Source organism: Leptosomus discolor, chromosome 12 (assembly GCF_034619465.1).
Source record: "Leptosomus discolor isolate bLepDis1 chromosome 12, bLepDis1.hap2, whole genome shotgun sequence".
Lineage (NCBI taxonomy): Eukaryota > Metazoa > Chordata > Aves > Leptosomiformes > Leptosomidae > Leptosomus > Leptosomus discolor.
Window position 1 is genome coordinate 11,910,085 of NC_141402.1, and position 22,040 is coordinate 11,932,124.

Genomic DNA, 22,040 nt, shown 5'->3' on the forward strand with positions numbered 1-22,040 from the left:
CTCTGCCTCTCCCTGGAAGAGAAGTTTCTCCAAAGGTGCGTGTCATCCTCCAAGGAACAGGGACAGCAGAGCATCTGCCCCCTCCCAGACAGGCAGGCCAGGCTCTGTGGCAGAGACCCTTGGCCAGGGCCCCACCAAAGGGAGGTCATATCATAGTGCTGATGGGAAAAGAAGTGAGAACGAAGAACAAGTACTAAAACACAGCCTGAGTGGCCTGTACTGCTCGAAAAGAGAAAGGAAGGAAGGAAGAGTGAGAGCTGGGAGGAGAAGGCAGAGCAGCAGGAAGGGCGGGAGGGAGCCTTACTGGGCTGTGAGGAGCTCAGCCATGTTGAGGAGGGAGAAGAAGCAGGTGATGGCATTGGGCTGGTTTTCGCAGTGGAGGGCTCTGGTGCAGGAGTCTCTTTTGGAGCACTGGTTGTCGTAGAAGAAGGCTTGACCCTTAGGGTTGTAGGCGTAGGCTTGGGACTGGTGGTTGGGGCCGAGGTGGAGGAGACTGTGGAAGTGGCAGTGGATGGCAGGTGGGTGCTGAGCGGGCTGCTGGGAGTTGGAGGAGAGCTGGGAGTTGGAGATGTCCTTGACAGAGGGAATTCCGTGCTGGTAGCAGGGCTGGTCTCTCTGGAGACAGAGGTCTTGGAGGTGCTGCCGGCAGAGGTGGCAGCGGTGGTCTTCTGTGTGGTCAGAGGTGGCACAATGTGTGGCACAGTTGTCTTTTTGTGGGTGAAGGCTGCTGGGAGGGAACGCACAGGTCCATTGAGGATGAGTGCAAGAAGGGAGGGAAGGCAAAGTAGGTAGTGTCAAGAAGCCCCAAAGCAGGGTCTTGTGCCAGAAAGGCAGCATCTTGCTGCACTGAGTCTTGCTGGGCAAGAAGGAGGGGTCGTTCTCTGGCTGCTGCCCTCAGCCCCCCTCCCAAGCCAGCTTCTCCCCCAAAAAGGGGGGACAAGGACAAGATCCTCTCCGTACAAGAGCAGCCTCTCCAAATGTGTTTGTCACCCTCCAAGGAACAGGGACAGCAGAGCATCTGCCCCCTCCCAGACAGGTAGGCCAGGCTCTGTGGTAGAGACCCTTGGCCAGGGCCTCACCAAAGGGAGGTCATACCATAGTGCTGATGGGAAAGGAAGTGGGAACGAAGATCAAGTACTAAAACACAGCCTGAGTGGCCTGTACTGCTTGAAAAGAGAAAGGAAGGAAGGAAGAGTGAGAGCTGGGAAGAGAAGTCAGAGCAGCAGGAAGGGCAGGAGGGAGCCTTACTGGTCTGTGAGGAGCTCAGCCATGTTGAGGACACAGTCGAGGAAGCAGAAGAAGCAGGTGATGGCAGCAGGCTGGTTTTGGCTGTAGAGGGTGCAAAGGACTCTGTTGGAAGAGACTCTTTTGGAGCACTGGTTGTTGTGGGAGAGGGCTTGATCCTTAGAGTCGTGGGTGTAGGCTTGGGGCTGGTGGTTAGGGCTGAAGTGGAGGAGACTGTAGAAGTGGCAGCTGATGGCAAGTGGGTGCTGAGCGGGCTGGTGGGGGTGGGAAGAGAGCTGGGAGTTGGAGATATCCTTGACAGAGGGAATTCCGTGCTGGTAGCAGGGCTGGTCTCTCTGGAGACAGAGGTCTTGGAGGTGCTGCTGGCAGAGGTGGCAGCGGTGGTCTTCTGTGTGGTCAGAGGTGGCACAATGTGTGGCACAGTTGTCTTTTTGTGGGTGAAGGCTGCCAGGAGGAAAGCACAACTCCATTGAGGATGAGGGCAAAAGGGGAGGGAAGGCAAAGGAGGTAGGCACAAGATGTGAGGCTTGGGCATGTGCCAGAAAGGCACCGTCTTGCTGCAACGAGTCTTGCTGGGCAAGAAGGAGGAGTGGGTCTCTGGCTGCTGCCCTCACCCCCTTCCCCCAGCCAGCTTCTGCCCCAAAAAGGAGGGAAAATACAGCACTGGAAGCGTACTCTCTATCAAGCACAGGACCCTCTGCCTCTCCCTGGAAGAGAAGCTTCTTCAAATGTATGTGTCATCCTCCAAGGAACAGGGACAGCAGAGCATCTGCCCCCTCCCAGACAGGCAGGCCAGGCTCTGTGGCAGAGACCCTTGGCCAGGGCCCCACCAAAGGGAGGTCATACCATAGTGCTGATGGAAAAGGAAGTGGGAATGAAGAACAAGTACTAAAACACAGCCTGAGTGGCCTGTACTGCTCGAAAAGAGAAAGGAAGGAAGGAAGAGTGAGAGCTGGGAGGAGAAGGCAGAGCAGCAGGAAGGGTGGGAGGGAGCCTTACTGGGCTGTGAGGAGCTCAGCCATGTTGAGGAGGGAGAAGAAGCAGGTGATGGCATTGGGCTGGTCTTGGCAGTGGAGGGCTTTGGTGCAGGAGTCTCTTTTGGAGCACTGGTTGTCGTGGAAGAGGGCTTGACCCTTAGGGTTGTAAGCGTAGGCTTGGGACTGGTGGTTGGAGCCGAGGTGGAGGAGACTGTGGAAGTGGCAGTGGATGGCAGGTGGGTGCTGAGCAGGCTACTGGGTGTGGGAGGAGAGCTGGGAGTTGGAGAAGTCCTTGTTAGAGGGACTTCTGTGCTGGTAGCAGGGCTGGTCTCCCTGGAGACAGAGGTCATGGAGGTGCTGCTGGCAGAGGTGGCAGTGGTGGTTTTCTGTGTGGTCAGAGGTGGCACAATGTGTGGCACAGTTGTCTTTTTGTGGGTGAAGGCTGCCAGGAGGAAAGCACAAGTCAGTTGAGGGTAACTCGGTAAAACAGGAAGTCCTGTGTTGTGGGTAGTTCTGGGGTAGAAAATTTGTGCTACGGTACGGCCAAGGAAGGCTGAACAGGGTCGCGCTAATTCTGATTGTTTTAAAGATGAATGAACGAGACCATGATCCCCAGTATGTCCCATCCCCTACTGATTTTTGTGAGAATTGCAGGGTATTGATGGTTTTGAAGGGTGTCCTCTAGCAATTAGTCTCTGTTCCTCTTGGAGCTCTTAAGAGGGGAAGGGGTATTTCTACTGTTGTGCGATTCCACTGGTTGACAGGTCATCTACAATTTGACTGCTGCAGACTGCTGGGAAAGGATCCATGGGAGAATCTAGGCTACTGAAGGGACAGGCATTAGCCATGATGACTCTTTGCTCTCTCCTGACCAGAGCACTCACCTGTTACTACTTTACTAGTTGGAGTCTTAGCTCTGGTTGGCTCCCTTGCTACAAAGAAAGGGATGAGAGAAAAGAACGGTTGAGTCTTGGGAAAGACTCTAAGCAAAGCATGTTGTGGCATCTCCTCAAAGGAGACTGTCCTGTTCAACACCAAGACAACCCAGTCACATGGAGCCCAGTGTATCTAAGCGGGAGAACTTTAGCCTGGAGTGTACACCTTCTTGCCCACCCTCCATTGGAGACTTTTTCACCTAGGGTCAGCATTGGCCAAGGAGGTGGCATTTGTTGACCCACACCTGTCATGGGTGTGGCAGGGCCTTGGCATCCTTTGGATGGATCTTTTGTGTTCTGTCCCTCACCCAAAACTGTCCTGAGGCATAAACTACAGATGAGTTTCCAGTTTCACTGCCTTCTGTTGCCAGCACTGTGCATTCTCAAGGGGAGAGAGTCTCTGTTAGCTTGTCTTTGCTAGCTGTAGGGCAGGAACTCATGGATGTCTGTACCCTGGTAAAGGCCTGTGCCCCAGAGCCAAACCCCTGAAGTGGCAAGGCACTAGGATGCAGTCAGGGTCATATGCAGGCCAGTCCCAGGACCTGCCTGGATCCCACGAGTCCCATGGCAAAAGCAGTGGGAATTGAGAATTAACATCGAGAAGGACAAGGAAGAAAGGATATTAGTAATGGTTGGGAGCTGTTAAGGTTTGTAGTTAAAGTGGTTTGTGATACTTCCTCAGAGGAAGCTATAATCACTGGCACAAGAAGACCCAGATGTGTGCACCCCAACAGTACTTTGTGGGAGACACATAGATTGGGAGAAGGTGTACACCTGCCTCCCACCACAGTATACATCCCTCTGCACACTGCCCCAGCCCTGGTGTCACTTGCTAACCTAGCAACTCACAGTCATACAGCCTCACAGGAGACTCTCCTTGTTGGCATATGGAGTGCCTGACATCCCAAAGCGTAATTTCCATTTTTTAATACTTATTTCTGGAAGCATTTGTTACAATGGCTAGGGGGAACATATATCCTGCCATCTGGGAGTTTTCAAGAACTCACTTGGAAGCATAGAGAGATTTTGCCTAAATTTGGAGGAAGTGTAAAGAGTACGGCCTCAAAGAGAATGTTAGGTTTAAGATGACATCAGATGCTTGCTCATTGGCCAGACACAAATTTCCATTTTTATCACGCTTCAGTTATCCATGTCTTTTCCTATCTATTTGCAATGTTAAGACAACTAATAAGAATGCTTGGGGTTTTTATAAGGAATACGTTGACACGTGTCTTGTGATGGCTTCACCCAACAGATACCAAAATGTGATATTTACCTACTGTTGTCAGTTCAGGCTTGCTGGAAGTTGTGATCTGAGATGTGGTTTGAGTGGGTATTGAGGTGGTTGTCATCTCCTTTTCAATAGTGGTCTTGAAGGGTGCTGAGGTGGACCTTACTTGTTCTGTCTCTGTTGAAGCAGCGGTTGATGAGGCAACAGGTGTAGGCTTTGGTTTAGTGGTCATGGTTCTTTTTGTTGAGGTAGTTATGGAAGGGGTAGCGATGCTGGTAGTCATGTTTGGTGTGGTAAAAGTTGATGTTGTATGTTCTTTTGGAGTAAAGGTAAATAATATGTGAGTAATCAATTCACTGAATAATTAAAACCAGATAAATTATGAAGAAGTTGCCCATATTCCAGAGACCCAGTTTTCACTCTTGATCTTTTGAGTATTTTCTGTGTAATTGTGTTCATTATCTCGTAAGCTTGTCAAATCTTTCTCTACTCATATTTGTTTTCTATTGTCTTATATCTTTCTTTGTTCTCATTTTCTGTCTCTTTCCTGCCATAGATTATTTTTTAATATAATTTTTCTGAGAAATTAACTTTGTAGTCACTTACTGGCTAAAGTCTGTATGGGCTTTGCCCAGATGACAATTTCATTGGCTATTCTTATGTTCCAAATCAGCCACAGTTTCAGCTTTCTGTAATTTGTATTACAAACCTAAATAACATCATACTATAGGACTTTCCTCGTCCCAGTGCACAAATCATCTGTCACAATGGCAGCCTTTGAAGTTGTGTTTTGAATCCTGTGGGGCCTCTTTTTAATTCTGCTTTCCCTGATAGCCTGGATCCAGGTTGGCTTATTAGTGGAAGTGTGTGCTGGTGGGAAGCTACATGTTACTATGAGTCAAGCCATAGAATCAGAAAGTAATTTATGTTGGAGTCGTCATCCTCCTGAGAGCAGGACTGCAGAATCCTAAACAAAGCTGCTGCACAGATACCTGTATGATTCTGCTTTGGAGCCTGCTTACGTTAGTCAGAGGTAATAGGTTGGGTGCTCCTTGGATAGGACTGCATAACTCAGCCAGTTCTGGAAAAGAGGCTGAAGCTGAGCTAGTAAATCCAACTGGAGCTGAGCTGGCTCTTTGCTTACAGAACTAATGTGCTTCTCAGATGAGTCACACCAGTGATTTTTTTTTGGATGTATTTTTAATCTAGGGTCTATATCCTTTCTCTTTCCATGCACTTTCGATCTACACTTCTGAACATTTCTGGTTTACAAACTCCTTTCTGGAAGCATGCTTTGCCTTCCTGCTTTGGACTGTTATGCTTGGATGCTGAGAGAGCTTGCAATGCTTTCCTAGTAGAGTGATCTCTCAACTATGTATAGACTGGGTTTACTACAATTTATTTTAGACAGTAACACTAAAAACCTACCTGTTGTTGACTCTATTGTGACAAGAGGTGATGCTGGTAAAGTTCTTGGAACTGTGACTTTTGAGGTTATTGTTGGATTTGTAGTCTCAGTTGATAGAGTAGTTGCAGAAGAAGAAATACTAGGTACTATTGGTAAGGTACTTGTGGTAGAGCTTCTTGTTATTTCAGGCTGCACTGTTGCTACTAAGAAAAAAAAATTAAAGGATAAGAAATAGTTCTTGATAATCTATTTATAATATACCTATATAAACAGAAAATTATTTTTGAAGTAAAACCAATAACTATTAGTAGTAATTACTATTAAAAACCATTACCTTTTAGAGGAAACATTGTAGAGAAGTTATCTGTCTATTCCTTTGCTATCATGTGCAGTGAACACATTAAACAGGAATTCTTGCAGAAGCTTTACACGTTTTTTCTTCATCACTTTAAAGTGATATGGCATAAGCACTTGTGCATAGCAGCAGAGATGGAATTGTATTTTATTACTCACACAGCCAACAGTGTAACATTTTCCCAATACTATCTGTCTTCAGGGAAATTAATGGTATTTCTAACAAATTTAAGATCAGTACATATAAGATTCCTTTCCTGGATCAGCCTATAGGGGTTTGGGGTACTCAGTCATATATTTACTGAAGACCTTCTTAAATTGTTGAAGTGTTATACAGCCAGTCACCACTAAGAACTGTGATGAAATTTTTGTGGGATTTCATACATCATAGAATGGTTTGTGTCATCTAGTCCACCCCCCTGCAGTGAGCAGGGACATCTTCAACTACATCAGGTTTCTCAGAGCCCTATCCAACCTGACCTTGAATGTTTCCAGGGATGGGACATCTACAACCTCTCTGAGCAATCTCTTCCTGTGCCTCACCACCCTCAATGTAAAAAAAAAAAAAAAATAAATCTTCCATATATCTAGTCTGAATCTCCCCTCTTTTAGTTTAAAACCATTACCCCTTGTCCTATCGCTAAGCCCTACTAAAAAGTCTGTCCTCATCTTTCGTATAAGCCCCCTGTCAGCACTGGAAGGCCACTATAAGGTCTCCCCAGAGCCTTCTCTTCTCCAGGCTGAACGACCCCAACTCTCTCAGCCTGTCATCGCAGGGGAGGTGCTTGAGCCCCCTGAGCATCTTTGTGGCCCTCCTCTGGACCTGCTTGAGCAGGTCCATGTCTTTCCTGTGCTGAGGACTCCAGAGCTCGATGCAGCACTGCAGGTGGGGTCTCACCAGAGCAGAGCAGAGGGGCAGAATCACCTCCCTCGACCTGCTGGCCACGCTGCTCTGGATGCAGCCCAGGATGCAGTTGGCTTTCCAGGCTGTGAGCGCACACTGTTGGCTCATGTTCAGTTTTTCATCCACCAGCACCCCAAAGTCCCTCTTGGCAGGGCTGCTCTCAATCCCTTCATCCCCAGCCTGTATTGATACCAGGCATTGCCCCGACCTGGGTGCAGGACCTTACACTTGGCCTTACTGAACCTCATGAGGTTCACGTGGGCCCACTTCTCGAGCTTGTCCAGGTTCCTCTGGATGGCATCCTGTCCCTCAGGGGTGTCAACTGCACCACTCAGCTTGGTGTCACTGGCAAACTTGCTGAGGGTGCGCTCGATCCCACCGTCCATCAGAGACAAGACAGAAGTCCTTATTCACTACCAGAGATATTTCATTACTGATATCTGGAAGTGCCTAAGAATACTCAGGAAACACTGTTCTGCCAGTAATTTTTTTTTCTTAAGATGTCTAACAAATATTTCTGGGAAAATTTTTGTGATGATTATAATACCAAGTTATTTTTCATTGTTGCATCTTATGCGTGTGAAACTGGTGGCGCTACTATATCATGCAAAAACCAATACTGCTTACCTTATAAACACATACCAGGACATATATCAGTGTGTAAGTACTAGTTTGATCAACTATGTAAACTGACCTGTTGAAGGTGAAGCTGTTGCAGGTGTGGTACTAGTGCTTTCAACTCCTGTTGTGTAAAGGTAGAACCAGTTAAGTTTGTGAATGAAAGCATATTAAAATATTCCAAAGAAGGCAAATTTCAGATTGGATTCAAATGATTGTGTTAATTAATGAGATATTCCTGAAAATGCTTAATATTATATATTCCAGTAGTAAACTTTACATCAAAGGACTTAAATAATGACAAAGAAATCAATACATGTCATCATAATAATGAACACGGGTAAGTTTTTGCCACCTTTCTTAAGATTTTTGTGCTTAAGGGTGCCTCACTTTTCAGGGATAACGGAAACATGGGGTTTGTACGTAAATGAGATCACTACCTGAGATCCTGGTTACACAAATTAGAATTATGTAATGTGAGGAAAAACTGCCCTTGAGTTTTTTATATCTGCATGAAAATCCAAGCTGTCCAGCTAGAGTCTATCCAAAACCTGACTTAATGTAATATAAAATATATATAAACCATATAGTAGTAAACTTAGTTAAAACAATTTTAAAAAAAAACCCCAAACAACCTCTAAAAAGAGATTTGCTAAATAGTGTCCATTAGCTACGTCTGGTCCTCTTCTATAGAGTCTCTCTCTCTTTTTTTTTTTTTTTTTTTTTTTTTTTTTTTAAGTGTTGAATATATCTGAGACCCACAGCTCTGCTGGGGCAGCCCCTCGCACAGATCAGAACACCAACACACTTTCAGGAAGACCCACATCTTGAAAAGTCAGTCATATTTACAATGAACATAAATTTTCATGTTGCTAGCTAAAATCAGCCAGTGTATCCAGCTTCTGTATTACAGCATTCCCTGCCCTCATCCTTCTTTTAATTCATTCTTTTCATGCCTTTATTTACCAACTCAACTTTTACACACTAGCAGTACAGTAATGGGGTTATTTTGAAGGAAAGCTATGTTGGATGAACACTCATTATTAATTAATTTAGAGTTACTAGGAAAAATGCCTTCTCTGAGAACACACAAATGTTTTAGTATAGTTTTCCAGTTACTGTAGAGAAAGAGAATGAGTATACGGGTCCCTGCTTACCACATGGCATGCATATGTCCTTCTCATAGTCAAAGTATTCGTCATGTGAGCAGTTGTAACAGCCTAAGAAAGGGGAAGAAAAGTTTGTTTGACATTTCTCAGAGAACAGCATTTAATTTATACTATTTATAGTCTAGTATCTTACATTTCTGTTATTAAAAAATTCTATCGATTGCAGCATTATCTATTCAGGTAAGCATTTCCAATATATTCCCTCAGAAGAAGGGTCTGCCTATGTAGTAGTGGTTTTGATTTTTCCAACTATATCCATTTGTCTAATAAAAATACTAACTGATCTTTCCATGTGGTTTTGCCTAAGTACAGTGCATTCTTTTGATTTGCTGGAGGTCGGAGAATTTCTCTTCAAGACAGGCTGAGCTCAATACAAAGCTCGATGTAGCACAGGTACTGAATTGATTACATATTTAAAGCAGTAGTAGTAAAGATCACATCAATCAGAATACCATTATTTAACTGTGATATGTCGGATTTGAAAAACAGCATTGAAATTAATTAGTGTGTTACTGTTCCCTGGTTTACACTATATAGCTTATTACCTTCAATATTGACATATTTGTAGTTTTGATTTGGACAGTTGCAAGGCCTGTAATGCCAGGTGCAGTTGTCATTGTGGTAGTCATAGGAGTAAGCATCACCGCTTCCTGTGTTTTTATGAGAATTATAATACTCGCAATAGACAGCTAAAAAAGGTAAAAGCAAGAGAGAAATCAGAATTTCTCAAATTAATGGCATGTTATTTTCAAAGGGAGGACAAAATTAACAAACAGCTCAAACGAAAAATTTTGTCGCTGAGATTATTAGCTTCTGATGTAAAGGGAAGTTTATGCTCCAGTGAGGCCAGTTTCTTTTTTGCAAATGCACCATGCGGGCATTTCCACAATTTACAATGCATAATATAGTGAAATGTTGACAAGAAACCATCAAAGATGACCACTCTAGCATTGATCTACAACGCACTCGTCCTCTTTTTTCCTCCATATAGAGTGTTCTAGAAAACCTTGTTATCTTTTTCGTGTTTTACGGTGTTCCAGCCAACACAGCTGTCTTTACTTCCTTGATACCCGCACAGAAGGTGATTTCATCATAGATAAAATGAGACATATTTTTTCACAACTTTGTGCTCCCTCTGCTGACAGACAGTTCACTATACAGTGGCAGCAGAAGAAACAGTCTGCCTTCTGTGACCACGTTATTTTTTCCTCTCATTACTCCATGACAAAAAGAGACATAAAATTTTGCTTAATTAATTCATCATGGATTTGAAAACCCAGTTGACTGAAGTCAATTATTTGCCCATAGAGGAAATGCTTCATAAGTAACTACGCATGTTGCCATATTAATACACTCCCAGTAACAACAATCACCTGTTTATAGAGAGCTTAAAGAAACTTACGACAGAACTCAGGGGTCCTCCAGTCGATGCAGATCCCTTTATCTAAGCATGCCACGGCGTATACTGCAATGGCATCACACATGCATTCACAGTCCCCTCCAATGTCACAACCACAAGAGTCCCGAACACAGGCCTCATAATAGGGCATACGATTCACCTGCATTGGAACATGAAGCAATGAACTCTCTAGGATGCCTTTGTGCTTATTTGTTAGGAATGTGTTTTTCCAGGGGCTAAACAATACATGTGCCATTAAGCGAGAGTGAGCAGCATTTCCTCTGGACAGCTGTCAAAGCAAGTACTTACAAAGCAATCCCACTTCAAATGAATCCTTTTAGCAAGATCATAGGTGTCTCCACATCAACAACAGAAATGGATGATGTTTTGCCAGGTATGTATTTCTAAATTCATACTAGTCCTGAATATATTATGTATAGTCAGCTGAAAAAACCCACCCCAAACCCCCACTTCTGTTCAGGCACAAGTGTCTAAGTCCATCAGCTGTACACCCTCCGTGGATATGCATGAGCAGTGCAGCATTATCCCCATTTCTCACTTGTTTTCAGCTCCTGAAAATGGAGATTCTCCTTCAGAAGGCCTGGTTCTGATGAACCTTGTGATAGTTTCATTTCCACAAACTGGCCAACTTAAAACAAACAGGAGGGTTGATGGTATCTTGCTTTTGGACTGATCTGCATCTTCTAAGTTATCCTGCTGATTTACTGATGAGAACAAGGGTTTTCAGGCTTTTCTTAAATTTGTTTTTTTTAACAAAGGCTAAATGGTTTCAAAAGAGTAAACATGCATTTATCAATATTAGGCATCATTGATAGATTGACTAAATTCCGATACTTCAGTCTTCACTCTTTCTTCACTCTGGTGTTTTTAACTAATCAATTAATGCCATACTTAGTTAGCTTTTGTGCCTAGAAAAGGGCTGGTGAAGTACTAATAAGAAAGGATGACATTAACATAAATGAGAGCCATAAACCACTTTATATATAGTCCAATAAAACATTCGGGGAACAGAAAATCAAGTGTTGGAATGTGAGCATTTTGGAAGAATACAGATAAAAAGAAGGCCAAATCAATTCTTACCTTGTTGTGACAGGCAGAAAAAACATGGCTGTTGATGATGGAACATGTCTTTTCTGCCCATGCTCTACGATAAGGGTTCTTGCTACAGGGGTCCACTACAAAGTATACATCCCCACAGAGAGGATTCTCTTTCCAAGAATTGACAAATTCCAATTCATTTGATGCCACATACTTGCTTCGAGTTTCAAAATCATCCTTCATATTGCCGTTATAGTTCCCACACAAACCACATATAGTTTCCTAGATTAAATGAAAGCAGCAATGTCAGTTCAGCAAGTTACAACTACTCACCTGGCCTTTCAGTTACTGACAGTTTCCTGTGCTTTAGTAGTGAATATGATCTACAAATACTCTCTCACACACTGTTAGTGTCTTGTGCATGAGGTTCTGTCCACAGTGGATGAATGTTTCTCCTCAAAACTGTAAACTGTCATCATTTAGAGATCAAATTCAACCATGAAGTTGTATAAAATACAAGCACTTTGCTCAAGAATTTCCTGAATGCAGTAGGGTAATTACTTGAAAATCAGCCTCTACTAAAAATCTCTGCTGTTTCAGTGATTATGATGAAAACCAATGGCTAGTAGCATCTCTGAAAAACACTCTGCCATCATAGAGAGGTCAAGGCAACTCTCATCAAACGTGCAGTTCAATCTGAATTGAAGCACAGTTTACTGAGGAAGTTATTCTGCAGTACCTGCGTTTCTCTGGAGATCTTGATGAAGAAGTTCATGTGCTTATTCCAGATAAGGGTCATGTTGTATTTTCCCGGAATGATGATATCAAACATCAGGTGAAGGACGTTCTTTTTCACTTTATATTGTACTCCAGGATTTTCCCCAGAAACAGTGAAAGTTTTGTCTCGCAGTATGAATGTCAAATTCTGGAAGAAAATTTATTTGGATGTTATAACTTGTCAAGTTTCAATATTTTACTTAGCCTGTTTCACATTCCCAAAGCTCAGATGCTGTGCTACTACAGACGGTCTTGACATTCCTTTATTTTTGAGAAGTCGTAAGTCATGGCAGTCAGGTGAAGTCCCTGGTGACTGGGAAAAGGGAAACATTGCACCCATTTTTAAAAACAGTACAAAAGAGGACCCCAGGAACTACCAACCTGTCAGCCTCACTTCTGTGCCTGGCAAGATGATGGAACAGATCCTCCCAGAAGCTGTGTTAAGTGGAGGATGGAAGAAGTGGAGGTCAGGAAGATGATCCGAGACAGCCAGCATGGCTTCGCCAGGGGCAAGTCTCACCTGAACAACCTAGTGGCCTTTCGCTGATGCAGTGACTACATCAGCAGACAAGGGAAGAGCTCCAGATGTCATCTGTCTGAACTTCTGTATGGCCTTTGACATGGTCCCCCACAACATCCTTCTCTCTAAGTTGGAGAGATGGATTTGATGGACAGACTATCTGGTGGATAAGGAATTGGCTGGATGGTCACATCCAGAGAGTAGTGGTCAACGGCTCAGTGTCCAGATGGAGATGAACTGTCAAAAAGCTACAGAGAAAAAAGCTCTCTGTCTTGAGGTCTTTTAGTATCTCCTGCTCTCATGTGTACCTTTACAACTTTACTCCTGTCATCCTGCAGTGTTTCAATGTCTAGAAATCAACAGAAAGGTTTGTCTGGAGCACACCTTTATGAAACTGGATCCTAAGCGAATAAACTCTTTCACCATGGCACTGACCAGCTGAAACTGCCAGTATCTAGTCAGTGACGTGGAAAGCATGTACTGCTTGTAGTGACTGTTCCTTGGGATAAAACTCACATGTCTATATTCTTCTCTCTGTCAGATAATGAAGGACTCTAAGATTATCTGATACTACTAATGTTCCACAGAACTGAGAACAGTAAGACTTATCCAATTCAGGAACCCATCACACAGCAGTGGAAACGCAGCTAACAGCTCATTGCTGTAGTTTCACAGACATATGTCAGGTAAGATCTGGATATATTTTGAATTGCAGATACTACCTGGACTTAAAGAAATTTGGAGAGATTTTGCTCATCATCCATGATGAGAATTCCTCAATTTTATACATTTGTTTTCCTGAGTTTGGTGTGGGTGGAAATCAGTATCTTTTGACCGAGAAATTCACTGCTGAGTCAGTAAAGTTCAAAATTTTACAGCTTCTATGTAAGCAAGAAGTTTGGGGACTGAAACATTGACATGAGAATTGAAAAAAAAAAACCCCAAACCCCTGATGTCAATTCCTACGAAAACTGAAGCTCTAGGTTTAGACATAATTTCACTTATAATACATCACTTCAGAGACACATCTAATGCTTCCAAAAGGGAAGCAAACATGGGCTTACAATAGCTATTCAGCTGGATAACAGCAGAATTAAGATCTTACCCCAAGGTAAATGCTGATGGATCTGGAACACGTAACCCCTGATTTCCCACAGATGACATTCTCAGTAACAATTTTGAAAGAGGAAACAGGTCTATTAACACTGCAGCCATCCTAAACAAAAAACCAAAACAAACCACAAAAAGTACAAAACCCCAATAGTCAGTGTCTGAAGCCTTCCAACTTAAAATGTAAAAGCATAAAAAAAGTAAAGAAATCTTAAACATGTCATGGCTCTGATTCTGCCTGTTTTGGGAGATGATGACCTCCGATTGGGTAGTCAAACTGATATCACTTCCCTAAATGATATAGTTGGCTGGTACAGAATACATACATATCAATGACTACTCAGACTTCTTATGAAATCTAAAATCGGTTGTAATTGCATGAAAAAACTGCGTTTTAAGAAGTATAATCTTTTCATTTTAAGTATTGAAATGAGCAGAGAATATAAAAATGCATTAAGTGTTTATAAATATTCAAAGTGCTCTATTGGTTATAGATGCATCCTAGGATATTTTCATTAGCCATTTAAATCAAGATATTGCCAGACTAAGTGGCAAGAGGCAGATTACCATCGCTAATATGTATTCACAGTTGCCATCAAACACAAAGCGCTGTCCATCAAAAGTGGTGATGTGTCCTTCTCCATACAGGTTACATGTTGAGGAACACTTTGATTTCTGAACACATTTCCATTTGCCTTCTGTGCAAGTGCTGGGAGTGAGAAGAGAAACCATACTCAGATTTCAAAGAAATGCCACCTTAACCTACTTCTTTATATAGACGCACGCTTATAGATAAGATGTTCATTTAATTGACTTGTGTACACTGTGACCAAGTTACAATTAATGTAAGAACCATAACAAAAAAGTTATGGACTGCCTAGAAAATTTATTCATAATATAGAAGAAATCTTAAGTAATTTTGGGGTTTTTTTCCCATAAAAGAAAGAACATAAAACTAATTTATTTTTGCTCTTAATGAGAAGAGATGTCACTGTTCTGTGTAGTTTGGGGGGTGTCAGTGTTTTTTTAATACTAGATTAGTAACTGGAAAAGGAATAAACTACTTTGAGAATGATGCTAATGAGATTAAAACCATCTTTTGGGGTGGCTGCTTTTATCTACACAGAAGGAAGATTGTGCCCTGATCTTTATTTAGGTGGAGCTGTTAATCCTTGACCTTACGTAGTTTACGATTACAGGCCCTGCTGGATGCCCTTATTCCTGGATATGCATATCTCAGAATCACAGAATGGCAGGAGTTGGAAGGGACCTGGGGAGATCATTTGGTTCAACACCCCTGCTAAAGCAGGTTCACCCAGAGCAGGTAACACACAACTGCATCCAGGCAGGTTTTTAATATCTCTAGAGAAGGAGACTCCACAGCCTTCCTGGGCAAGTTTGTGCCCGTTGCCCCCTGTCCTGTCACTGGGCACCACTGAAAAGAGCCTGGCCCCATCCTCTTGACTCCCACCCTTGAGATATTTATAGGCATTGATATGGTCCCCTCTCAGCCTGCTCTTCGCCAGGCTAAAGGGCAGAAATTATCCCTGAAGCCAGTACCATGACTCTGTTATCTATACATATATATTGTCAAATGTTAAGCTTCTCTATCATCTCTGTGCTTTGTCACTGTACTCCTTCCATTCAGCTGTTGCAGCTCCCTACTCTCCCATCAACTAAACACTTTTGGTATGTAGTTGTACAGTTTAGTGAAACAGAGGTTCTACAATGGGAAACTGTGTGATTCTTACCAGATCTCACATTCAGTTTGGATTTGTTCACCTTTTCCATAAGCAAGACCACCATATTCACATGGACACTCCTCAGCTGGAACACACCTTCCATCAAGATTTTCATACAGCCCATCAGCACAGACACAGCCCGATTCACATTTAGTGGGTATCTGGTAAAGATCAACAGATTGCACAATGAAAAGAAATGAGAGATGCATTTTATCTCTTATGTGAAGGGTGTCAAGAGTGAACCTGTGCTAAGTTCTAGTTTTGACTTGATTTCAGTTTTGTGATTTTCATCATACTAATATACTAGTCAACCGAACTAGTTTCACTGAAGCTGTTGTGTGAGATATTAAACATACTTGAAGGCTCTGAAAAACTTATCTTTCATTGCTACCAATCTTGCAGAGTACAACAGAAGTTTGTTTATATCAAGGAAGCTTACTATAATTCTTCCAATTCTGTTTCCTTAATATAAAGGCAGAAGAAAACCCTGTTGGGACAGACCAGAAGCCCACCTAGCCTAGGTCTCCTGCATCCTGTGACCATCAGCAGCAGAGAGCTGGGAAAGAGTAGAACAGAAAGCATAAACCACATCTTCTATCAGTTTCCAGTGATGTGCAACTTAGGAAGTGCCTGAGCCAGAGGTAATAGCCATGTAGTTAAGAATCCATAAAGGACTTTTATTCTATTCATTTAATAGAATTTAATTCATTAATTCATACAATTTAATTCCTTTAATCACTTCTTTAATATATGTAAATTTTTAATGTCCAGAGTCTGTGGAAAGAAGTCTGATGTTTAACTGTATCACGTTAAAAGAAATAGCTCCTTTCATTTCACTAGAAGGAACACAGTCAAGTTCCAAGCAACAACAAGAACATTCTTCCTCTCTCAGGAGGATAAAGGTCCCAGAGCTATGAAACTCACACATTCAATTCCAGTAGCCAACATCTGGCAGGTAGGGGCACATGCAGCTCCGTACTTGTTTTCTAAACTGTCAGAACATGATATGTATTTCTTAGGAGCTTTGCAGCTTTCTAGGATAAAGGAAGAAAAACAAACATTGGAGAGATTGTGAAGGAGCAATTTTACAACATAGGGGAAAACAATATGTTTTTAAGTAAACCATGTCAGACCCATACCTGCAGGATTTTGAGGTTTCCCTGTGCAACTTAGCCTCCCATTAATGCAGTAGCTACGTTGGGGGAAAAAAAAGAAAAAAGGAATTTCAATGCACTTCTCTCCTAAGAAAGACATTTTAAGTTTTTGCAAAATGGCTTCATGTTTCTCACCATTGAAAATGTTTCATGTGTTGTTAGCTCCTCCTTATCCTTCAAAATGGGACAGGAGTCAACTTGTCTCTCTTTACTTTTTGTAGTACACAGTAACATCAGTTTTGAAAGTGAATAGTAGGCTATTCATTATTATGACAGCCTATCAAGTAATTCTTAGAGGTTTGTATATAGCTGTCCAGATGCTGTTGACAAAATCTACTAGGAATAATCAGATCTTACCTATTATTTTCTAAATTTTTCCTTAACATTTCCAAGCTTAAGTTAAGTAAGTCAAATGCTTTTTGCTCATTCAAGAATCTTTGTGTCTTAGGAAAAGGCAAAAAAAGAGGTCTTAAAAAAATAAGCCTTTGCTATTAAAAGTAGACTGTACTGGTTTTTGCTGGAACAGAGATAATATTCTTCATAGCAGCTCAATGGTGCTATGTTTTGGATTTGTGACCAAAACAGTGCTGATAACACACCATGTTGTTTTAGCTACTGCTGAACGGTGTCAAGGCCTTCTCTGCTTCTCACCCCACCCCATCGGCAAGTAGGCTGGGAGCGCACAAGAAGCTGGAAGGGACATAGCCAGGACAGCTGACCCAAACAGACCAAAGAGATATTCCACACTACACAGCATCACACTCAGCAATAAAAGCTCAGGTAAAGAAGGAGGAAGGAAGGTTGTTTGCAGTAGTGGTGCTTGTCTTCCCAAGTAACCATTATGCATGACAAATGCGTGCTTTCCCGGAAATGTCTGAACATCTGCCTGCTGTTGGGAAGTAGTGAATTAATTCCTTACTTAGCTTTGATTGTGCATGCTGCTTTGCTTATTAAATAAGATTTTTTTTTGCTTATTAATAATAAAGTAAGTTACTAAACTGTCTTCATCTCAACCCAGATATTTTCTTGCTTTTGCTCTTCTTCTCTTCCGCATCTGGCTGGAGCGAGCAAGTGGCTGTGTGCTGCTTAGTTGCTTACTGCCATTAACCCTCAACAGAGACACATGAGGACCCCTCCTCTCCCTTTTCAGCTTGTTAATCTTTACATGTGACGCTTACCAGCTAATCCCACCAGTTATTATTGACTGGTCAGGCAAGATGTACTTTCTATCTTCTAAATAGCAGGGACAATGAGATTTACGAACACACTCGTTCTTGTGGTTCAAGTACATTCCTTCAGCACAATGGCAGCCTTCAATCGGGATGTCAGTTGGATGACATTCCAGGGCTCGGTTGGATAGTGACAAGCATGTCCTGTCACATGCCTGAGTGTTGTAGCTGAATGTTTGATTGCCAGTACAAGTAATAGCTGTAAAACAAGACAAGAGTGTGTGTTAAACTTCACTTACTTATGCTCTTCCTTGTGAAAGGTAACTGTGCTCATAACGTGCTGCACATATTGTGTCAACAGCTTCAACATTTAATGCTTGCTATTGCTTCTCTTCCTGTGGATGTGGAGCAAAAAATACTGCATGTGAAGGCTTAACACCAACCATACAGCTGTTAGGAAGTTTTATGAAGGTTAAATATCTTACTGCTTCTTTGCAGGTCTTGTAATAAAATGATGCAAGGAGAAGCTTTGCAGAAATATCAATGTATTTTTGAGTAACTGTGAAAACTGTATCTATGTCTAAGTTGCATATTAGCAAAATCACATCTGCTATCAGAGTTTTTCCTAGTTCTTTCTCATCTTACAGTAGAGTAAAACTTTATTTATCTGTGTATTCCACCACTTAATTATCAAATCCTGGAAGCATCCACATGCTCACCTTAAAGGATATGCATAAAGTTTTTCATGTTATCTTAAAATAAAAATCTTTTTCTGAAACAGACTAGAAGGATATTCAAAAGTTGGATATCTGTTAACCCATTTCTGCTTCCCTTGTCTTTCTGTTTTCTGCTTTCCTCATTACTCTTAAGATGATTTGAACACTGCTTAGAATACTGCTTTACCATTTAATTTTTTTGCTGTGTTATGACACACCTGTGAAGTCAGCAGCTCCTGGGAATATGGCTTTTATACCTGCTGATTGGTCCACTTATGGTATAAGTAGTTATTTCCTAATGACTGACAAGTAGTTTTAAAATAAGTCCTTGCTCTTACTCAGTTTTGTCATAGGCGAATCAAACATGGGAATATTCTAAATGGAAACAGACCTGCATACCTGCGTTCATCTGATGGCAGACTATCAAGAGTTGGTTCAGTTACTTACTACAATTGTCCATAGTGTTTCTCCAGCTCTCAAGGATTAAACCCATTGAACTGCATGTTCTTGCATATGATCCCAGAGCAGAACAAATGTAAGGGAAGGTCTCTTCGTAGTTACAGGCTTGGTAGACACATCTCTGAAACCCAATACAGGGAGAGTACTCTGTTACTGGGGAGCAGACATTTGGAAGTGCTAAACCCTGGAGGTATTTAAAAGACATGTAGATGTGGTGCTTAAGGACATGGTTTAGTGGTGGGCTTGGCAGTGTTGGGTTAACTGTTGGACTCTATGACCTTAAGGGTCTTTTCCAACCTAAATGATTCTATGCTGAATTGCAGAGCTAAGTCATGCAAAATACATATTATTGCATAACTAAAGCTGAATTAAAAGATCAGATTAATTGCCTGATTGACACGAAATTTTCATTTTTCATTTTCAATATTTTGTGGAGATTGGCAAATATAATGAGCTCAATTATGCACATGGGAAAATAAATACTTTGCATAGTTAAAGTCATCAACATGGAGAACTGCAGCATGAGCAAAAATACCTTCTGATTCATAGGGATGGGACTGGTGCCTATGAACAGACCTTTAGTACAGTGGAGACATAATTTTTGAAACCACACTTGTTCCTTAGCTGCTATGTACTGCTGATCCAAATCAGCAGGATATGTACATGAGTACATTCTTGTCGATATTCGGACTTCCTCTGTCCAATGTCTATCATAATTGCCTACCTTGTAGAAAGGAATAGGGTTCACCACAGCATGGCATTTCTCGAACACTGTACCCTTCTTGGTAAGAATGGAGCAATGAGTCTCAGCAGATATTTCTAATGAAAGTAAATCATGGACATTAAAGAGAGGAAGTTAGGAAAAAGAAATGAAAAAAAAAACCCAAAACGAAAAAGAATTTAAAAAAATACCCTGGACACAGTACTCTAGCTGAGCTTTTGGCAATGATGGATTGAACACGAGGACAATTTCTTAGCTTCTTAGCTTGCAGACTATACTTTTGTTCAAATAGCTCAGTAGGGCTTTTTTTTTTGCTTTTTTTTTTCCTTTGCCTTTTTTTTTTTTTTTTTTTTTAAGACCAATAGCAATAGAGATTTGAGAAGGCAAAGCCTGGATTTCAGCCACAGAACTGCTAAGCAGGTCTAAGACATCCACAGACATTGCAATTTCACTGGAAATGTCACCAAAACCCTCTCATTCATGATCTCAATCCCAGATCTCTAGAATGGGATCTAATAAGCTTTCACTAGGTACATATTCTAGAAATCAGAAATGTCACAATCTGTGATGTTCAATCATCTCAGTCTCTGCTTCTCTCAAACTCTCTCGTTCCCCTGGTATGGGCTTATGAAAGCATCTGACAAAGTTAGCTGGAGAAGGTCAGTTACCACAGGATCATCTACTTACTGTTCAGTTGACTCAAAGCACAAGGGTCAGTATCTCTCTCTAAAGCAGGATGGCAATTTCCTGCCCTCCAGGAATCTACAAACAAGGAGGCTGTCCCTTCAGTGATATCCATGCTAGTCATGAAGTCATCTGTAGTGTCTCCATTGTAATTGCCACACAAACCTGACAACATCAGAAGTGCAAGGGATGGCTGAAAATTAAAGAATCTGTACACAATGCTCTATGTTTCATTCTGTCACAGTCACAGAATTTATTCAAAATTTCTACATGGAGTGTCAATGAATACTACCGGTCAAGCAGCCAGAGAATTTTGATTATGTACACATTCAGTCACTGAGCCTCCACCTCCTCAAGTTAAGATTGTCTACTCCTATTCAATTTGAAGTCCAGACAGAAGCTTTTGTCTTGTTTTTAGGAAAAAAAAAAAAGAGGCTTTTTCAGTCTAAAAATCATCTAAAAGGGAAAGGTCATGAAATACTTATGCAGTTACATGTATTTTCTTATATATATAAACCCCATAATGACAAAGAATATACATTCAGCCTTTTTTAAAAGCTGAAGCCCCTCTGTAATTCCCCACAGATAATTAGAATGCAGGATATGCCTTTGTCGCTAACGTTGCTGTGAAACAAAAATAAACATCTCCATCTGGTGCTTATCAGCTGGGAAGCTTTTATGTTCTTAGGCTCACTGTGTTTACAGTGATTGCGTGCTGCATTCAAAAAACCATGTGCTCCAAGATGTAGAGACCACAGAGACTAATTTGTTGCCCCTTCTCTGTATAGTAAAGCACATATGGAAAAAGGCACACACAAAACATGTGAAGAATAGTATTATATTACACATGAAAAATGTCACCCATCAAACTTCTTTGATTCATTTTAAAGTTAATAGCAAAACCCAAATTCTTAGCACATAATTTTTTCCAATGCAGATATTTTTTTGTGTTGTTTTTTTTTTCTTTGAATCCAGAGACGAAATTTTATTCTTTAAAGGATGAGTACTAAGCTTTCAAAATTACACTCCCTACATTTTCTCCTTTGTGTGGGGACTAGATTTCTTACCTAGGGTTCTGCCTTTGAATTGTGATCCAACTTTCACATAGGTCTGGAACACAGGTGACGTTTGAACTACAAGTTCCAGCCCAAAGGTTGTATACATTTGAATGTACATCGAGGACTGCCTGAAAATAGTGATGTCTCCTAAAAGAGCAAGGATATTTAGAAATAAAGATTTTGATGCATAGAATATTGCAAAATAATTATATTAATGCATATGTAAGTGTTCTAGCATGCTGTCTAAAAGCCTTCTCCTTCTGCATATAACTTTCCACAGAGGGACAGAGGCAATGGGAAAGATTTTAACCTTCCTCTAAAATGTCTGCTACTGGAAATTGCAAGAGAAAAGATGCTGGGTTGTATAAAACAGACATTTAATGTAATTTGGATTTTACATATGTTCTCTTTTCTTTACCTGATCTGTAAGGTAGCCGCTTAAGTTCATCATCATCAGTAAGGAGTTCATTCTTAGAAATCACAATTTTGTCCTGTAAGAAAAGGACATGGAATTGGAAGCAATTACCTGTACTGATGGTATTTTCTTTACCTTAAGCAACTGCATTGTCAGTGACCTATATAATAGGAAAAGATTGATTCAAGCTTTTTCTCACATATTATTCCACACTGC

At 41.5% G+C, this 22,040-nt stretch overlaps 1 protein-coding gene across 1 annotated transcript in view; it reads right to left on the reverse strand.

The window, feature by feature from the left end:
* Positions 1–300: 300 nt before the first annotated feature.
* MUC6 (mucin 6, oligomeric mucus/gel-forming) overlaps positions 301–22,040 on the reverse strand; it is a 34,726-nt gene continuing 12,986 nt past the window's right edge. Inside the window, exons 11-31 of the mRNA XM_086472000.1 lie at positions 21,828–21,900; positions 21,419–21,556; positions 20,355–20,516; positions 19,671–19,765; positions 18,935–19,067; positions 17,781–18,030; positions 16,588–16,640; positions 16,373–16,482; positions 15,458–15,609; positions 14,274–14,415; positions 13,702–13,812; positions 12,039–12,224; positions 11,342–11,581; positions 10,244–10,400; positions 9,387–9,530; positions 8,830–8,892; positions 7,749–7,796; positions 5,817–5,942; positions 3,107–3,154; positions 2,245–2,664; positions 301–668 (exon numbers count right to left, since the gene is read on the reverse strand). Of these exons, the coding sequence (XP_086328126.1) occupies positions 301–668; positions 2,245–2,664; positions 3,107–3,154; positions 5,817–5,942; positions 7,749–7,796; positions 8,830–8,892; positions 9,387–9,530; positions 10,244–10,400; positions 11,342–11,581; positions 12,039–12,224; positions 13,702–13,812; positions 14,274–14,415; positions 15,458–15,609; positions 16,373–16,482; positions 16,588–16,640; positions 17,781–18,030; positions 18,935–19,067; positions 19,671–19,765; positions 20,355–20,516; positions 21,419–21,556; positions 21,828–21,900 (3,219 nt within the window). The remainder of the gene's footprint in view (positions 669–2,244; positions 2,665–3,106; positions 3,155–5,816; positions 5,943–7,748; positions 7,797–8,829; positions 8,893–9,386; positions 9,531–10,243; positions 10,401–11,341; positions 11,582–12,038; positions 12,225–13,701; positions 13,813–14,273; positions 14,416–15,457; positions 15,610–16,372; positions 16,483–16,587; positions 16,641–17,780; positions 18,031–18,934; positions 19,068–19,670; positions 19,766–20,354; positions 20,517–21,418; positions 21,557–21,827; positions 21,901–22,040) is intronic.